The sequence below is a fragment of the Arachis stenosperma genome, chromosome 7, assembly GCF_014773155.1.
Source record: "Arachis stenosperma cultivar V10309 chromosome 7, arast.V10309.gnm1.PFL2, whole genome shotgun sequence".
Classification (NCBI taxonomy): domain Eukaryota; kingdom Viridiplantae; phylum Streptophyta; class Magnoliopsida; order Fabales; family Fabaceae; genus Arachis; species Arachis stenosperma.
Window position 1 is genome coordinate 15,195,961 of NC_080383.1, and position 20,866 is coordinate 15,216,826.

Sequence of the window (20,866 nt, forward strand, 5' to 3'; positions counted from 1 at the left end):
ACCTGATATGCTTCTTTATATTGTGATAGGACCTGAATTAATTCTTGTTGAACTGCATTTTGAGTTGTGTATTTACATCTTAGTTCTTAGCCAGTTATCATGGTCATTGATTTTCTTTATTCAGCTGATAAATGATAAATTTAAGGTGGAGTATTAGTTATACTCTTTTGGTAATAATATCAATAGTTAAGTGTTGAAAAGACAATCTTCATTTTAGTGGACAATGTACTTCTTCCTATAGGAGCAATTATGTCTACCATATATGAAGAGAAGGATGAAGATGGCTTTCTTTATGTAACATATAGTGGCTACAACATCTTTGGGGATCTCACTTCCCACATGCATTAGCCATTTCCTTATATTTTTTACTATGATTATTGATTTGTATGATGAAATCGTTACAGTTCTAATATCAGGAACCTTGATTTATCTCAATGACATGTACAGTTAGTATATATATAAATGATCATAAATGATAGATATAAATTTCTGAAAACCAAATTAAGCTTCAAAATCCTCTTATTCAGTTTTTCGACCCTCCTCTTGATTGTTCTTCATGATTATCTGTGGATTCTGAATGAGATTTTATCTTTTTGACGAGGGTAAATAGTAATTTCATTATTTGTTACATGATTTATAATATTTGCATACAAGCACATGCACCAAATATGTACACCAACCGATACCAGCTGATGTGAACAAATCTTATAAGCAATGTAAAGAGAGTATTTTAGTTTCTTCTTTCCACCCTTAGACTATAGGAAACAACATAAAAAGCACATAATTTTAGGTTGTCATAACTGCTTTTATTCGAATGATTCCGTAACATACAGCTAGCTTAGTGGTTTATATTTAGATTTAGTTAGTTATAATCAAGTCCTGTTAGTTGAGTTCAGGAGAGATCCATGATAAACCAGAATATGTTGTGAACTTAATTAACTATATATTAGTTAATATTCCGTAATAGAGAAGTTTGATTAGCTAGGGTGTATCACTGAAAATCTAATAAATAAGGATACCGCAAAATGAAAAAGCAATTTGGAAGACGGGAAATAAGGGCTGGAGGTGTTGGAAAAGATGCTCACCAAAACATTTTTCGATTTATTCCACTCACGACATGAATAGATTCAGAGGCTTTGTTGTTTTTTGTGCTATGTGATCTATTATTCATATTTTTGTGTTTTATATTTTTACACGCTAACTTCTGTTCCTTCCCTTTTTTTTAAAGGAAGCTCTTTTTTTCCATTTCACTTTTTGGCTTCGGAACCAGAAATTCTTTCTTCCAGTAATTTTTTAAAAGTGCAGAATTAGACCATGAGTAAGCAACCTTCCTAATACCATCTATATTATATCTATTATCCTGAATGCAAGTACCTTTATCTCTGTTTCATTTCCGGTTTATTCTCCCGTTATCTCTTTGAGATTACTTATTGAATTAATATAGAATATTACTCTCCCGCTACATAATTGTGATAAATTTAATATATCCCGTTGGACAGTTTGTCCGATTTTTTTTAATATTTTCTATTTCTACTTCCTTATTAAAGTTTTATTCATTCGTTTATATGAAATCATAAAAGTAGATATAGATAAGAGTTGGATCTCAAGGCCACGAGGTAGTATCGAATACAAGGCCGACTTGAACAAATTTTTGGACTTCGCATTTGCGAATGCATCATCCGATGGGATGATACATTGTCCATGTCCTTCGTGTGGGTTCCGGCTATTTCAAACTAGAGAGGATGCTTACGATCATTTGCTGTTAAAACCGTTTCCTGCTAAGTATACTTTTTGGTTACATTACAGGGAGAGACGCGTAGGAGAGAGTTCTACTGAGACACAAGAAGCTGACTCTGGTAGCGTCTACCGATATCCAATGCGCAACATGGTTCATGAGGCATTCAACTTTCCAGGTTTTGTTGCCGATGAAGATGACTCGAGCAACAAAGATTTTGAGGGGGATGTCGAAGAGTTGCCATATTTGTACAGCGAACCTAGTCACGCGGCCCGTAATTTTGAGGAGCTGCTTGAGGATGGAGAGCAGAAATTGCATCCGGGATGCGCAAAATTCTCGAAACTAACTTTCTTGGTGAGGCTATACCATATAAAATGCATGTGCGACGTAAGCGACAAGGCCTTTGGAATGATACTAGAGCTATTGTGTGATGCTTGAGCATGCAAAGATTCTGGCTTCACTGCACGATGCCAAGAGGATCATACGAAAGCTCGGAGTGAAACATGCATCCGTATAAGTAGCATGGAGCACTTCTCTTATAAATATATTATGTAAAAATTATAACACTTTTAAAATTATTAATCAAAATACACGAGACAACAAAATTAATACAAATTAAAACAAAATCAATTCATTTATTCCAATCAAATCAAATAATTAATATGATGGATTAGTTTTTGTTAATGTAATAAAAAATATTAAATAATTTGATATTTATTTCAATTAAATTAAATAAATAATTAATTATAAATTTTTTAAAATTATTAATTAAAATATATAAGAAAAAAATAATGTAAATTAAAATAAAATCATTTTTTGTTTCCAATCAAATTGAATAATTAATGTAATTGATTAATAATAATTAATTAATATATTTAAATGAATCAAATAAAATAAATCAAAAATATTTTTAATAATATATTACGTCAAGTATGTTATTAATTGGAATAATTTGATTTTCATAATATATATAATAGATAATAGATTTTAATTATCTATTTGTTATATTTTGTATGTTTAAGTTTAAAAAAATAATTTTTTAAATCAGATTAATTTGTTTTTAATAATATTACAAAATAATAATAATAATTGTAAACATGCTAATTTATTGTTATATATTATTTTTAAGAATGATACACACTATAACTTTTTCAAAAAAAAAATGTAAATAGCATAGAAAAGTGCAACTATACTTTCTCTCTTTTTCATAAATAAAAGGAATTAAAATGAATTGACTGAACATATCTTGGCTAAAAACTTAGTCACCAACGCTTTTTTCTTTTCCTATTTTATATAACAACTTGATTTTTTGTTTTTTCTTTCAACTTGGAAATGAATATGAAATTCTTCTTGGGGCACAAATGGTCAATAAAAGCTGCTTACCAGTTAGCTTGATAAGAGTGCAAAGACAACGAAATGCATAATATATTAGAATATTCAAGCTAAATGCATTGGGTACATTTTTGTATATAATATAAATAATAACCGTATGATTGGGTTTTAAGTTGAGTTTAATGAATCTGTGAGTGTCACATTGTCCCCGTCTCAATGAAAATAAGAATCTGTTTAACAGTTCAAGCCTTCACGTTCATGTGTTACGCTATACGCGTGGTAGATGACCCAATTAAGTTGAATCCCCCTTCAATTCTCTAAGAACAATAACTTACATATTTCAGGAGTGTTCAAATGTTAGTTTTGAATCTTTGATCGAGTCAGAACCAAAGTGAAAAGTGAAAATACATTCGCAGAATCATATTTGTCATTATTACAATGAATTAATAAATTAAATAATTAATAAAAAATTATTGTTATATAGAGGTGACAAATGGACTAGTCCGTCTTATTCCACTAAAAATCTGTTCTGTCTAGTGAGACAATCCTAAAATTTTATCCCGTCTCACTTAGCAGGTTGGCGGACTTCTTTTTTTTTTATTATTAAATCATTAAATATTAAATAATATATATATTTATAATTATTTCAATCAATTTATAATTTTTTTTAAAAAATATAATTTTAAAATTCACAAACATTAAAGTATTTATAATTCTAAATATCGAATAAACATAATTATCAACTAAGTTTTTTAAAACAAAATAATAAAATCAATATTATTCGAAATATATAATTAAACATCTTCAAGTCTTCTTTAATTAATTAAAGGTTAAATTACATAAATGATCCCTATACTTTCAGTGAAATTGTAAATTAGTTTCTACACTTTAAAAGTTTGTAATTAGGTCTATAAAGAGAATTAAAATTTGCAATTTAGTCCCCATCGTTCAAAAAGTGTTTAATTTAACAAAATATTCTTAGCATATTCTCTATTTTAACAGAATATCCTCAGTATATTTTGAGAATATTCTGTTAAATCAACACTTTTTGACCGATAAAGATTAAATTGCAAATTTTAATTCTCTTTAAAGACTTAATTGCAAAATTTTAAAGTGTAGGGACCAATTTATAATTTCACTGAAAATGTAGGGACCAAGTGTGTAATTTAACCTTAATTAAACATAAAACATAATCTAAATTATAACTTAAATAAAAAAATAATGGGCCTGTTAGGCATGCTCGCCCCGTCCTGCCGAAACTTGCCAAAATCCACAAATTAGACGAACTTTTTTATTATAGCGGTCTCACAACTTTAGCCCGATCTATCTTTTTTTGGCAAGTTACGCGAGTCAGAGCTATCCCTATTATTGTACAAACTACTTAATTTAGAATAGCAGTCTCACATATGACATCTCTATGACCAGCATCCCAAATAAGAACAAAAACTCTCTAAATGACAAATACTTTTTCATAAAAAACACTACTACTAGTTAAAATTCCTATGCAGCCTCGTTGCCAATTACCATTCCAATCTCTACTTACACAAATAAAGTCAATTTTGTCTCTACTACTACAAATATTGGCATCACAATTAATCTCACACGTATCATGAGAAGACAATATCCAACTATTACTAATAGAAAGAGGCAAAGAAACACGATTTATCTAAAAAAAACAGGGACCTAAGTTCCTACGTTGAAACTAGAGCCAAATCTGTGATTTTATTCGGTGACCACGGTTTGGCTGAATTGAAAATATTATTATTCCTTAATCGTCAAATCCACCAAAGACCCACAAAAACTTTAAAAGCTTATCCCTTACTATTTTTCAAAAACCAAAAATACATATTTTAAGGTTGAAAATTAATTTGTAGATTTTGTCAAACAATCTAAACTTTCACACAATTTCTAGCACAATATAAGATAATTTCTAAAAAAATAAGACACCTAATTGATTATAAAATGTAAATATAAATCATTAAATTTTGGATACTATTTAAATTTAATTAATTCGGTCATTGTATTAAATATGAAATTTACATGTTAAAAAGTGCCATAAATTTGAATATTCTAACTACTTAAACTAATTCAACCCAAATTTATTGATTCCGTTTGAATGTTTTTATTGATGTAGTTAAGCTCTTTCGATAAACATTCCTATTTTACATAAATTTAAAATTTATATTTTAAAATTGGGTTAATAGTCAAAATCGTCCTTAGAGGATTATCTAATCTTCATTTTGATCCCCAAAAGATAAACAATCAAAGTAATCTCCGAAAGATAACTGCATTGGTCAAGTTCATTCTTCCGTCATCTAAATAGCTGACATGGCTAATATTTACTAACTTGGAACGTTAACTGACAGCGTAGCAATCCCAAAAATGACATAGCTTTGTTTTTTTCCCCACAAGTTGTGATACAACGTCATTTAATCTCCATAATGGATATTCAAACGTTTCTCCCCATCACTACTCCTCGATTTCTTCCTTTAAAAGTGCGATCTAGAACCTCCTCGAGCATTGTACCTCCTTCGCCATTCGCCACTTCCACTCCTTCACTATTCCTGCTCATTGACGTTCCACCCGTAATTGCCGGCACTGTCTGCTTCCTCGGCCTCAGGCTCCACGGCTTCTGCACTGCCTCTTCCGCCCCGGCTACTTTAGCTATCTTGGCGTCATTCTGCTTTTCCTTTTCCTCTTCGTCCTCATGCTCGTTATTGGTGTTGGTGATGCGGTTATGAAGTGAAGGAGTGTGATTTTTGTTTTGGTTGTGGCTGTTGCTGTGGTGGTTGGAAGGGAAAACAGCATAGCGGTTGATTCTCGGTGGTTAAGATCTGACACATGGTAGGCGGTTATCGGAGTGAGAGTCATGCTCGTGATCAAAGACAAGATGGCCGAAGCGGCGGTGGTGGTGGTTGTTGTTGGAGATGGTTATATGGTGGCTCTTGACAATACCGGTACCTCCCTATTTCAAAAACAGTAAAGTGAAGTTGTGAAGAGGCTGAGACTTCAACGGTGCTGTAGCCATTCACACACGTTTTCTCTTCTTTGTTTTGCCAGTGAAGAAGAAGAACAACAATAAAAGTTGGTTGAAACTCGAAACGTTGTCGTATAGAAGGTGAAAAAGTGAAAAATTTTAGCGTAAGGAAATAAAATTGAATGAGGGATGATTTTAGAAGATGGTGATGAATTTAAAATTAGATTTCTAATATTAGAATTGATTTAATTTAACAAACTTATCTACTCAATATCAACGTGACTAAAATTTAGAGTGTGCTACTGAAATTACGGAAGAATGAATTTGACCAATGCAATGATCTTTTAAAAATTATGTTGATTAATTTTATTTTTTGAAAATCAAAATAAAGATTAGATGATTTTTCGGAGACAATTTTTTTTAGTATCTAATTTAATTATATTTTATCTTTGCTTTAAAGCTTAACCTTCTAAACTTTAAAATTTTAAATAAACAATAGCAATGGCTTTTCTTTTACAATTTCGGCCACCAATCCCCAACAGATTCCAAGATGTAAGAAAGAAAAGCACCAGCAAAAGACAAAAGCAAATTAGGTCGATAGTAACATTTACTTTAATTTCTTAATTAGTTATTTAACATTTTTTCTTATAATAAATAAATACTAGTAACTTATGATACATACATTCTCTTTGTTAAACACTAGTATCTCCTTATCAAAATTTTCTAATATAATAAAATTATTAAATTAATTTTATTCATTTGAAATTATAATATTCAACAATTTAAAGGATTAAATCAAAATATTAACTATTTTATCTTTAATATTAAAGTAAATCTTTTAAGAATTTAACTCATTAATCCAACTATATTTTAAAAAATTGTTATTAAAATTTTTGATGATAAACTAAACAAAGAAAAACAAAACAAGAAACTACCATTTAAAATTATTCTTAAACTCTTCTCAAGATAAAAAAAAAAAAGTTGTTATTAAAATGATTAATTAGCAAACTTTTTATCTTTTAAAATTTGATATATGATAAAAATCAAGGACACGTGTCTACTTCTGATAGGACACTGGTTAAACCGACGTTACCCTAACCTTAACCATAAATGGTTAAATACTGATAGCTGGCCACAATTTCTGAGTTTCTCATTTCTCAAAATCACAATTGGCAGCAACTCGCATATTCCCCACAAAAGCCCACATATTCTCCCAAACAGTAACATTCTCCTACACTTGTTACCACGGTAGACTCTTTCCTTCAAACCAAAGTAAAATCAATTCTCACCGTCGATCTTTTATTTCAAAATCTATTCTACCATCTTACTGACGCGGAACACCAAACTACTGTGCAACCCTCGATAGTGAACAACCACCATTTTGCTCTAATTTTCCTCGTGAAACCAACCTAGGCTAATACGGCATCGTTTCACACAAGCCACGTCACAAAAACGACGTCGCAAGTAAGTGAAGGCGAGAGAGGGGAAAAAAGGAAAAAGAAAAAAAAAAGAAAAAGAAAGGGAAAACCTTGTTTTGAAATTTCCCATAGCTAAGTCGACGAAGTAAAGAAGAGAACAAATAGAGTGTGGAATGGGGGAAAGGAAATGCTTGATACTCAGTTTTGGTTCAATCTTCTGATAGTTGAAGTTTGATTCTTTTTAAAGCGATACGTTGCGTTTTGGAGTTTTGGTGTTAGTGTGGATTCGGTTTAGTGAGGGAAGGGTTTGTGAAATTTTTTGAGCGATAAGGAAAAAAAAATACAAAATTGGAGATGCAAACGGAGGCTAGGGTTGGCGTGGCGGTGGAGGGAGGTGTGAGGAAGCTGGTTCAGCCGCCGCAGCAGAAGCCACAGCAGCTTGGGACGGTGTCGCAGCTTCTTGCAGGAGGAGTCGCCGGCGCCCTCGCCAAGACCTGTACGGCGCCGCTTGCGAGACTCACCATCCTCTTTCAGGTTCCAAATTTACGGTCAAGTGTTTTTTTTTTCATTAATTACTACTTTTTAAGAAAAAAAAAATGAACTTTTTGGTGCTTATACTGAAATTTTGCCACAATTTTTCTGAATGTTTTTTTCTGTATTATTATTGTCATGAAATAAATTTTCAGTTGGGAACTAGCGAACTAGTTGTGGTCCAAAATTCAGTGTTTTTTTTTTTATTAAATTGGAAGAAAAAGGGAATGGTGGATTAATGATAAGCTGGGAAGCGAAAAGAATGAACTTCGAACTTCTTTTGAGTATAGTTTGAGTTATGTTTTGTTTAGCTTCACATTGATTTTGGGGGGTTGGGTGTTTGAATATAATTCCCTTCCTTATTTAGTTTTATTCTTTTGCCAGAAATTTTGCCACGTTACATTGCGGCACCCGTTTTAGAGGATGCATATATTTTCAATGACTTCAATCTTGTTCATTTTCTATTGTATTATCTGATCTATGTCTAGCGTACCATACTTTTCTAATTTTTGCCATCTTTTAGGTTCAAGGCATGCATTCTAATGTTGCAACTTTGAGAAAACTCAGCATATGGAGTGAGGCATCAAGAATTATTCATGAAGAGGGATTTCGAGCTTTCTGGAAAGGAAATTTGGTTACAATTGCTCACCGCCTACCCTATTCGTCTGTTAACTTTTATGCATATGAGCACTACAAGAAGGTTATTCCTATTCTGATGCATATATTTATTTTCATTGGACTATCTTACAGAGAAATTTTTTATTTATAAGTTTTTATTGTTCTAAGATTGGTTATTTGTGCAGTTATTGAAGACAATTCCTGTATTGCAAAGTCATACAGATAATGTCAGCGCAGATCTTTGCATACAGTTTGTAGGTGGTGGTCTGGCAGGAATAACTGCTTCTGCATCTACTTATCCGTTGGATCTTGTAAGAACACGGCTTGCTGCTCAGGTGAGATTTAAATATTTAGCGTTTTTGTCTTATTTAACATTCACTCCTTTAGTCTGCCTGGCCTTATGAATTTTGCCAATATGTATGGTTTAAGTTCTAGATTTTCATCCAACATTTTGTGCCTGAGTTGTCATCCCAGTCAATTTAATTTTGTCCCTTATAATCAGAATCAATTGCATAAGTAGTCTGTGTTGCACCTTAGTCACTTGTATGCAACAAGCTTTGTGCAAATCTGAGCGCCTATTGCCTTATCTTGAAGTCAGATTATATACCTTTGATGTTAATTTAGTCTTGGTGAATTTTGATGTGTAATGTGCTTAATATCAATTGCTGATACTAAAATAATGCAGACAAACACCTCATACTATAGTGGTATATTTAATGCTTTACAAACTATTAGCAAGGAAGAGGGAATATTTGGCCTTTACAAGGGACTTGGAACTACACTCTTGGTATGCCGTTATTAACAACTTAGCACTTTAATATATTACTTGTAAAAGTGTGTTTCTTTCTGTTAGTAAGATGCATCTCCTGGTGTTAATGCAGACTGTAGGACCAAGTATAGCAATAAGCTTCACTGTATATGAAAGCATGAGATCTTATTGGCAATCAAATAGGTAATCAGTCCAAAAATTAATATAGTGTTAACATGACCTCTACCTCTGCCTTATTTGATATATTCTATAGCCAGCATGATATTGATGTTCATTATCTATCTGTCCCACATCAGACCCAATGATTCAGCTGCTGTTGTCAGTCTGGCTTGTGGCAGTCTTTCAGGCATTGCATCATCAACAGGTGAGTTATCTAAAGGCAAATTGACTAGTTGAACTAAGGTGATCCTTGTCACAAATATTCTTGATATCTTGAACCTTTGTTGTGCCTTGTTACACTAATATTTTGACAATTTGCAGTTTTGATTTTCTTGCAACTTGGTATTTTACCTTTTTCCTATGTCTAGTAGTATGCCATTGGAGCATTTAATATAGTTCTGTTTTATCTCATTATTAGATTTGCAATTACAGTTAAGAATCCTTCACTCAAACTATTGAATTGCTAAACCCTAGAATATTAAAGGAGTTAATGTCTGTAGTACTTTACTATGCTTTTGATGCAGACAAAGAGAGTTTGGTGCAGGAAGTGCACCAAGTATCTAACCAGATTGACCCCTAGAACCAGAGACCAGGTTGGAATTGTTATTTTATCTCTGGCATATGAGAAGTTAGTAAGGAAGACAACAAACCAAACCTTTTCCTGTCTCTCTATTAACTTTATTATTATATAAGCTCAAGTAATCATCTTTCCAAGTTTTATTACTTGACATGTCTCCCCAAGCTAACCTATGCAGTGAATTCTATCATGGGGTGGCATTACTGATGAAAATTTCCTGAGTTATCAAATGTGAGAGGCGTCCTCTTTGAGGTATGCTTCTCACTTAGGCTTACCTATCACCTGATGCTTGGTTTGGTATCAGAATCCTTCAAGCATTGTTGATATGTTTCTGAGGAATCTGTTCTTGCTGCTTTTATAGTGTTCCTTTCAGCATAGTCCAAAATGAAGGAGATTTTGGTCAAAGGAAACATAGTATAATCGAGTTCCTTCTGATGAAAGTAAATGAATTAAAGGAAATCTCACTACAGTTCTTTGTGGGGGAGTAATCTAAATCTTATATATTTCTTGTCTTTGTATAACTAAGGCTGTGTTTTGTTTTGCATCTTTTATGTTCTGGATTTGTTGAATGCATATTTTCTTTACAATTGTTTTATGATTTTATCAAATTTGATGACTAATATGAACAAGTTATGATCTCATCTACAATACAATCCTGTGCTAAATTGAATTTCTTACAAGAATGGATATGGTTCAATTCATCTGTTATGTGATATGCAGCAACATTTCCCTTGGATCTTGTGAGGCGCCGGAAGCAACTGGAAGGGGCTGGTGGGCGAGCCCGTGTGTATACAATGGGCCTCTTTGGTATGTTCAGACACATTATTCGGACTGAAGGTCTGCGAGGTCTATACAGAGGAATTTTGCCTGAATACTACAAGGTGGTGCCTGGTGTAGGCATTTGCTTTATGACCTACGATACACTGAAGAAGCTTTTAGCCGACATTTCTGCATAATCGCACAATTATGCTTTGGAGTTCTGAGATACAATTAAGTCGATAAAGTTATATGCCGACATTTCTGCATAATCGCACAATTCTGCTTTGGAGTTCCGAGATACAATTAAGTCGATAAAGTTATATACTGATTTAAGTTCGTAAGTTATACTGATTTAAGTTCATTATATTTCATGGGTTCGCATGGTGGCAATTTTGTGATGCTGCTGTGGGGATTGCATTTTTTCCCTGTACAGATCATCAAGAACATTTAATATTTACCCGTTAGCAGTCTTGTATTCTCATGTGGTCTTCTCTGTCTTGCGCTTGCGCTCTCTGGAAGACAGAGTACTGGAATGAACTATAATATCAGCAACTGAATGCCTTAAGGAGACAGTTTTTGCACATGGAATCTATATACTGTCTTTGTTCACCAGATGAAGTTGAAGATATCCATGTGATTGTAGGCTTTCAGTGTTGTGCAGCATTGCTGTTTTTCCCCTCAAGAAGGATCGTTATTTCAGAAGTGACCTATTCTTACTAATAGAGTAGTTATAGTTAGTAGTTACATGTCATTTTAGTTAGAGTACATTGTCTTACATTCATATTATGAGTAGTTTCAAGAGTTGTCATTTAGAGGAAATCTTTTTCTTACAAATAACAATTAATCTCAAGTGGAATCTTAGTTGGGAACAAATTTGTTGTGAATTAGAAATTTTATGCAGAATATATTTATAAGAGAAATGTTGATCAACATTGTCAACATAGATGAAGAAACATTTTTGTTTCTCTTTTGCTCAATGGAAGTAAAACTTGTTGAATACAAGCCTACAAGGTTGTGTCTTGAGTTTTAAACCATACAAGACCAATCACTTGTTAAATCAAAATAAAAAAGAAAGTTCTCCAACCCATAATAAGTGATGAACTTGTGTTCTCACTTTTCAGTTTGACTTTTAACTACTCTGGTAGAAGACCAGTGTAACGAATATGGTCAAGAATGGCACGTAAACCATATTTATTAACAGCTTCATTTGCAGCTCTAAAGCCACCACCATAAGCAGGGGAAGAATCATTTGCAATCTGATTCAAGAAAAACTCTCCCAACTTGTTTTCAACATGAGACTTTGCTCCTTTCTTTGAGGAAGAGGAGGATGAAGAAGGATAAGATGATGATGCTGCTGCTGCAGATGTTGATGGCATTACTTCTGACTCAAGCCACATGTATGAGAGAACCTGACATATACCTTCCTCTACTTCAGGATTAAGGTTGCGGTAACCTGCTTTGTTCAACATAAATATGATGTTATTACCGATACTACGAGTATAATACAAAGATAATGATGAAAATGTCTGTCACCTTTAAGTCTTAACCATGCATGCATTAACTCATGTGCAAGGATGGCACCTGTGAGTAGCCTGCATCAGATACAAATATCAAATACTCCTAGCATGTACATGATAAAAACATGGTTTCGAGAATCGGACCAAACTGACCGGTTCGACTTAGTTAACTGGAAAAATCGACTATCAAATCGGTTAGGTTTAAGGTAAATAGTTTCACAAAAAATTGATAAAAAAATCGATTAAAAAATTGGTTAATTAGTTAAATCGGTACTGTTTTTCAAAATCAATTTTATTTAAAATCACTTTTTTAATTATATATGGTATTTGTATTTGAGTGAGAATGAGCATTTACTCTTTTAAGTTACCTTGGAAGACCATATAGGACAAGAATTGCTGTAACTTCACATCTTCTAACCAGCATTTGATTTTGAGTTCTGGTCATTCGTCGATGGCCTCCATGTCTTGGCTTTCTATGTATCTGACACATGAAATCGCAAGATACTGTAATTCCCAGACAAATGTTCAATGTATTTTTAAAGAAAAATGTTTCTAATTTCATACACTGGTGATAGTCTGCTCTTCTGAAAGGCATATGCCCCTTGTTTCTGGCATGTGATGAACAGCCTGCAAGAAGCCATACATAGTAAATGATGACATCATTGACCGAATTATTTCACGTCAAATTTTGGTAAAAAGTTAGACAAATTAGTCCTGTCGTTATTTAATAGATATAACAGCAATAAGAATTTTTAAAATTCTCAAACTAGTCCTTTCATGTATACGAAGTTACCAACAATCTAATGTGAGGACTAAATTGTCTAACAAAATAAAAGTTTGGAGATTAATTTAGGAATTAAATTTGTTGAGAATCAAAATGTCTGACTAAATTTTTTAGGGACTGATTTGGTGCATCATATGCAGTGAGACTTGGAAAGGTATATATAAAAAAACATTGGATGGAATTTCTCTTACATTTTTCTCCCCAACAATAGCTTCATTGAGTGCTTCTCTGGCCACAAGAAGCATGGGAATTTGTTGACCTATTTTCATATTCATCCCTTCATAGTAATCTCTGATAGAATGATAAAGAGGCTGGCAATCACCAGTGTCTATTATAGCAGATTCCATGCACTCCATGCACAAACTTCTTCCATCTTCAAGCCTATAGTATTTTACATTCCGAGGCTTCAAAGAAAACACAGATTCAGAAAAAAGAAATTATTGAACATATAAAGAATAATATAGTTATAGCTGTGTTGTACCTCCAATCTTTCGCAACTGCAGCAGCGAGATGTATGATCATATTCATGAGATGGACAGTATTTTTGGGACCAAAAGGGGTGGCACCTATACTCAATCAATCCAGCAGCATTTATAGGAATCTGAAATCATAAAACATGAATGCATATTTTCAATAATTTTAAGAGTCCTGTTTCATGAAGATTACTAGGAGGTATATGAATGCATAGAAATTGACTACCATACTCAGGAATATAACAATGATAAGGTAGAGATATCTGAACTAGTAATGGCTCAATGATCTTACAAATTGGAAGCAAACTTCACATTTTGGGTGAGTCAACTCTTTAAAACAGGACTTGTGATATGGATGCTTCCCTGACAAAGAAAACTTGCATCAAAAGAAAAAAGAGACAGTAAGAGAATGATGAAAGACAAGTATGAAAACTAATATTTCTGCAGCACTATACAACTTTGGTGACAGTCCAAAACAACATTCATTTGTGGGAAATATCTCAAGTATTTTACACAAGCTGTGTCTGAAAAATGTGTAGAAAACTATAAACAAACAAAACCAAACATCCAACAAGTATCAGAGGATCAAGATCAAACTACCTCGCGCTCGGTAATGGGATACTGACAAGCGTGACAACGGAAGCAATCTGGATGAAAATAAGTATCCAAGCATCCCAAACAATTTCCATAGAGTATCTCCTGGTTACACCCTCCACATATTTTTCTATTCAAAAGCAAAATACTCATTACAAAGTTATAAATGGTAGTAATATGAGTTTCATTTTGATTATATATTTAGATAGATGGAAGTGGTAGGCTTTAGTCCCTCTCTTACCCCTTGTATTTTTCATTTCAGAGAAAACTAGATTATTAGAATAGATTCCTTATATTTATTCTATCTGATTCTTGAATCAAATAATAATACATAGATATTTTCCTGAGATAAGTATATGCCGTTTTGTTAGTTATTTCAAAACAGACTTTCACATGTCACAATATGATTTGTGAACGAGATGGAGTTAGATGTAAGAAACTTGATGCAAGTTTATGCTTTTCAAAATTCCTCTTGAGGCCTTCTTTAGAGGTTGAGGAGTTGAAGCAAGGTGGTGACTGTATGCCAGCAAATGCATCTAGTTTCTTTTCAACTTTTCTTAATTTGTTTGGAAAGGGTACTGAGAGAACAGATTCTTATTCCTTTTGCAACTTGGTTCATTCGAAAAAACAAGAAATGATGCACCAGGACCATCAATCCATCATTTATTGATATAAAGTCGTTTATCTTCATCCAAATTTTCTTAAACATTGAAAGTATTTGATCAACTAAAGTAATTACATTTACATCTGGTTAGATGCTTCCATGTAGATAAAGTGATTTTATATATAATGCCTGAAAAATCTTGAGGATGTGGAAAAAGCATAAAAAGTTATTTCAATTAGTTCTATATGACCAATATCAATAACCCTTGATATTGACTAAAGTGAAATAAAACAATTGAACTATGGCATCCATATTTCAGTAAAAGATTCAGTTTTACCTATAATCTCTGGGGTAATATGGAGCAGCATTATATGGAGGGTATGCAGCTTGAAGTGCTTTTCCATAATCATCATTGTCTGTCCCCCAATTATATCCTTCATGTGCTAACAAATAAAATCAAAGTTTAAAAAGCTATGGTCAGAAGGATCATGATAGCATGGAACTAAACATTTCTTTGAAAATTAAGTACCTACCATTTGGTCGCTTTAAATCTTCTGCTGAAGATCGTGACATCGCATGGCCGAGATCATCATTCTCCCTGTTATGAGCTCTAGAACCATCATCCTAGTTACATCAGCAGTATTATTCAAGATATTCTCTTGTCCTTAATCAAGCATGTAATGGTAAATAAATTCAATAAAGTTCTTCATCAAAGCAATTGATAGTTGGAAGTGAATAATAATTTTCGGTTTCACAAAGCTGAATAATCAATCTAGAGGGGGCATAATTATATGGCATATGCTTAAAACAATTGTTCAGAAAGAGCTGACATGACTTATCAATAAAGGATGCACATGATTCATAAATCATAAGAAATCCATAAATTTCTGGTGCACAAGATACAAAGTAGGATTTATGACATTGAATGAAATGTCATCACTTGGATTTGGATATGAAATCTATTAGTACAGTTGTAGGGAAGCATGATTATGACATTCAAATTTTCCCACCTAAGAGTTAAATTTTCCCTTTTTTTTCATTGAAATCCAATGAAACTGTTCTGTTGTTAAAACACAGTGAGAATTCAAATTGACATTAGTACAAAACAAGTTATGCATTGATAAAAAGAGAAGAAGTCACTCAGATGTTCTAACTTTTAAGGAACTACTAAGCATCAGGAGAATGCAACATGAGTGTATAATTCGAATCATAGAAAGGAGAAATATGTCTGTAAAATTCAATTTTGCTAATAGCTATAACTTTTGACTTAGTGGTAAGTGCTTGATTCTACTAAGAACTTGCATTCTTTGCTTTGAGGAAAGCAACAATAGACATCATTGAAGAGAATAGGTAATTTAGAGTTTACAAATGGTCTAGGGGGTGCGCGCCAAGCGATGTTTTCCTCGTCCGGTTCTTGCAGGCGACGGCCACCTCTTCCTCTATTGGACCCTCCTTTGAAAAGCCTACTTAACCATTTCATGAAACTAGGCCTTCTCTCTGAGCGTGAAGAACTATAATCCCCTGCTTACAACCAAAATGTTTCAATCAGAATTAGAACCACCATATGAAAAGTGTAACTAAATTGAAAGACTTTGAGAATACCCATCAATTAAATCAACAGAAAGTAGTTGAAAGTTCAATTAATAGCTTCATACCATATATACATGGATGAGAAAAGTGATTGATATCTGAAGGAGGAGCCATATATGAGATAGAGACTTTGAGAGAAGAAAAAGTGAAGAAAGAGGAAGGAAAAGGACAGGAGGTAGGGAGAGAAAGAAGAAAGAGGTTGGAGAATGAGAGGTAGGAAACAAGTTCCATGGAATGAAAGAAAGAAGGAAGGTTGGTTAATAGTAGTAGTAGTTGAAGGGTGGTGATGAGGGAGAGGAATCTGTGAGATTCTTGGCTTGGAAAGCAATGAAGAGAAAGTTAGAGGATGGAAGAAAGATGGGGTTGTAGAGGAGGGGGAATCTGATGTGGATTGTAGAGAATCAAAGTGGATTTAGAGAGAGAAAGAAAATGTGGGAAAAAAAAAGAAAAAGGGTAGGAAAAGAAAAAGAAGTGCTGTGTTTGCACGCATGCATGAAGCAGAAACAGAAACAGGAACAGAAGAAGCAGAAGCAGAAGTTGAAACTTGAAAGTAGTTGTAGTGTTTATAACTAACTGTACTTTAATTTCTTTTCTCTTTGTTGCTTTTTCACATGCCTCTTCTTGGGTTTCCAAGAACTTTTGCCGGGTAACAAAGAGTATAGAGACAGTTTTCAGTTTCAGTTTTTCCTTCTTTTGTAACTGTCAACTTCAACCATTTTTGTGATTATTCATAGAATAATACCATGTCTTTTATGTGCCCAATTTTATTTGGAACACAACAATGTTAAGTTGTTTTTAGAATGACTTATAACATTGTTCATTTTTTTAGGACAAAAGTGGATGCCAATTTATACACATGAATAACAGATATAATCATTTATCCAAAAGACAAAGTACTCTAATCATTCTAAAATATTATATTGATCTTCATTTATTAAACTTATTAGTTAAATTATTTTTTTTAACTAATTGTAAAATGATAATCTTCTATATCAAATACGATAATGTATAAATATTAAGTAGAAATCATATAGGGTATAAAATTTACTGAAATAAAGACAAATAAATTTTAAATATAAAAACTAATTTATCCCTCCAAAAGAATTAAAAATCTCTGTCTCCTCGTTGTCTCACTCCTCTTCCTTTTTCATGAATCCTTTCATTTTACTATCCATCACTCAACAATGTTTTTTTAACCAAAATTCAGAATCATTACACTAACTAGGGGTGGCCATAGATAAGATAGGATAGGGTTTGGATTCAATTCTAATCCTATACGCGGGTTGAGAATATCTCAACCCTAATTCTACTTGTTCTTAATTCGTGGGTACCCAATCCTACTTGCAAGTTATTAAAAAAATGTGACATTATTATATAACTTGATGATAATTTAAAATAAAATTGATTTTTATGTAAAAAAAAATATTAAATTATGAATTAGTGATCTTCTTTTAGTGGCTAAGTATCTTTTGCATTTAATGAGATGCTCTTAGTTCAATATATATATATATATAGTGCGGATTGATCGAGTAGAATTGAAACTCAACATGTACCCTACCTGACCCGCACCAGAACTCTACCTGCATTTTATCCTACCGTTGCGGATCAGATTGATAATTCTACCCAATTAGTATCCAACTCGCATAAAAACTCTACCCACACCCTATCCTATCTGTTGCGAATCAAGTTGACAACCCTACTCAATCAATTAGATTAGATCGAATTAAATACCCGCAGATAAAATACATGTTACCACCTCTAGCATTGACAAAAACTCACAACACAAAAATACAACCATATCCTGAACTCTATGTTCGCAACCCAAAAACAAAAAATTAATTATATGTATCTGCCATTATTGTATTGATTCAATGTTTTTTATTTTTTATTCTGATTTTATTTTATTTATTTGTTAAATGGTTATTCTCTCTTGTCCTTTCCACCAAAGCAAACCCTTTTGTGCTGTTTGTCTCCCCTTTGACGTGACACAACCATTATATATATATATATATATATATATATTATATATATAATATATATATATAATGTGAATTTAGTATAATTATATATAAATATTATTAAAATTAGAATCATATTTTTTATATTTTGATAAATTTTTTTAAGTAATACTTTTTTAAATACCGTAATTACAATAGTCACTAAAATATAGTTATACTAAAATGACTCATATATATATATATATATATATATATATATATATATATATATATATATATATATATATAAAATTGGAAAGGATACGTTTTAATCTCTTCATAGTATACGCAGTTTACAACACAGGGAATCATCCTTTCTGTTGCTTGGATTTATACTTTTTTTTCTAAATATTAATTAAAAAGAAAAAACAAACGCTGCCTTACTTGACAAATTGAATTAAAAAGGGGAAAATTCTCAAGATAAATTCAAAATTTTTAGTGATGTATATTGTATTTGTAACGTGTTGATTTATACCATCAAAATCTGATGCATAAGCATCATGGTTACTTTAGTAGGGTTTAATCAAAGAAGAAAAAAAAATGTCTAATAATGTTAGGCCAGTGAAAAATAAGATCAGATTATTCTAAAGCTTGGACGGCTAAATATATATTATAAATGATTTTATACTCTTCGTATAGCACTATAGCTGACTTTAAACCTTTAAAGCTTTCAATTTTAAGTATATTAATAATCCCAACCAAATAATGCTCAGATGCATAGTAGTGTTATTCCAAATTATAGAAAAGAATCTTGACATGCTATACTCACTTATATAAAATGAAAACTACTTTGTGTTTATATATCTTATATCACATACCACGTTAACTCACACTGTTTATTAGTATTCGATAAAATGTGAAAACAAATAATAAAAAATGTATAATATTATATACAATAATATATGTTGAATAACATAACTGATATATAACATATAACATATACTAAAGACAAATAAGTTATTTTAGAGTATTTAAAAGAAAGTAAAACAACAACAAGAATACAGGTTTGTCGAATTAAATGGGCAATTATATAGAAAAAATGATTGTATTGTGTTTTATTATATAATCCTTTTATTTTTTGTTATTTGTCTATCTTTTATTTATCTATTTTTCAATTAAATATTTTTTATTTTCTCCACATACATCAAAACCATTTAAAATAAAACTCTACCATCTTTTTAATAAAATGCATTACTCTAACTTTTTTTTTCTTATATCATTATTTTTTATTCTATTCATATGTGTTTGACCACTCATTTATTTAGATATCCTCATTTTTATTACACTAAACTATGTTTATGTTATTTTTTGATCATCCGATACTCATTTCATATAACATAATTGGTCTAATAATAATATAATAAAATTTATTTTTAAATTTTAAAAATAATTTTTTTATATATAACCAGACATTTTATCATTTTAATCTATCCATTTGAATTCTATAATTTAATACCCTAAAAAAGAAAAGAAAAAGAAAAAAGTAAAGGGAGGAAAAAGTATTATTATGAATCTACTCTCTGCCATTAGAAAATGTGATAACCATTTTTATATTTGTAGAAGAGACGCTGAAAGCTGGGAAGCTGAAAAGCCAATTGAGTAGTAAAGAAGAAGCATTTTACAACCAATCCATCTTCCTTTACTTGTTGTTTTATATACGTATGAGCTGCTAGATTCGTTAACCAGCTAATTCAATTCATTGGGCACTCATAACAATGCAAGACATATATAGGACATGTTCTTAATTAAGCCAGCTACGTAGAGACATACCCATAAAGTTTGGACCCAGCCAAATTATATTGTGCCTAATACAAATACAAAAAATTGCTTTCCAACAAAAGGAAGGATTGGGAATCAAATTTGAATGCACTATATAACCTATACACTAAAATCAGCTATCAAAATTAGTTATTAGTATAAAATATATGTTAAAATATAAATATACATTAAAAATAAATTAAATCATACATGTATTTATATACAGATACATTAGTGACTGATTTTAGTAACTGATTTTGGTATACGAATAGTATTTTTGAATTTAAATTGTTAATGATACATACTTCAAATATTCGTGATATAAAGAGATTAAGTATTATTTAGAAATTATTAAATTATATTTTTAGAATGTTCAATTTAGTTTGATATATTTTGATTTTGTTTGGCAATTCCGCTAGGTAAACAACGGAAATTGTGAACAATGTAAACAACGGGTTGCACCGCAAGACCAATAACACCTTTACCTACTCTAAACCCTAATTTCACCATAACCATTCCACCACCACAGGTTCCTGTGATGACGCTCATCGTCGCTTCCCTGTGACGCTGCTCACCGTCGCCGACATAAAGCTTCTCAGCGCCGCATTTGTCCGTCGTCGCCGCAATGAAGCCACCTTCTCCTTTTCTGTTCTGTCGAATGCCACACCTCTACC

General features: G+C 32.0%; 2 protein-coding genes across 6 annotated transcripts; one reads left to right on the forward strand and one right to left on the reverse strand.

Moving 5' to 3' along the window:
- The first annotated feature begins 7,227 nt into the window (after positions 1-7,227).
- LOC130940585 (uncharacterized) lies at positions 7,228-11,828 on the forward strand. Of its 5 annotated transcripts, none has more exons than XR_009070344.1 (9): positions 7,228-7,996; positions 8,517-8,693; positions 8,797-8,946; positions 9,297-9,398; positions 9,493-9,563; positions 9,677-9,744; positions 10,064-10,132; positions 10,295-10,368; positions 10,478-11,079. XR_009070344.1 is itself a non-coding variant. In XM_057868773.1 (7 exons), exons 1-7 carry the CDS (start codon positions 7,817-7,819, stop codon positions 11,070-11,072), a joined length of 984 nt encoding a protein of 327 aa, XP_057724756.1. In that variant the 5' UTR covers positions 7,230-7,816; the 3' UTR covers positions 11,073-11,828. The 5 variants fall into 5 exon arrangements, 1 of the variants encoding a protein (XP_057724756.1); XR_009070345.1 differs by having other exon boundaries at positions 10,837-11,075; XR_009070343.1 differs by having other exon boundaries at positions 7,232-7,996; positions 10,064-10,368.
- On the reverse strand, positions 11,827-16,839 carry LOC130940584 (protein DA1-related 2-like). The gene is made up of 12 exons (XM_057868772.1): positions 16,503-16,839; positions 16,214-16,368; positions 15,381-15,471; positions 15,185-15,290; positions 14,250-14,373; positions 13,942-14,025; positions 13,658-13,777; positions 13,368-13,580; positions 12,957-13,019; positions 12,761-12,873; positions 12,409-12,467; positions 11,827-12,328 (listed from the first exon to the last, which is right to left on the reverse strand). Exons 1-12 carry the CDS (start codon positions 16,666-16,668, stop codon positions 12,009-12,011), a joined length of 1,614 nt encoding a protein of 537 aa, XP_057724755.1. The 5' UTR covers positions 16,669-16,839; the 3' UTR covers positions 11,827-12,008.
- Between the last annotated feature and the right edge of the window lie 4,027 nt (positions 16,840-20,866).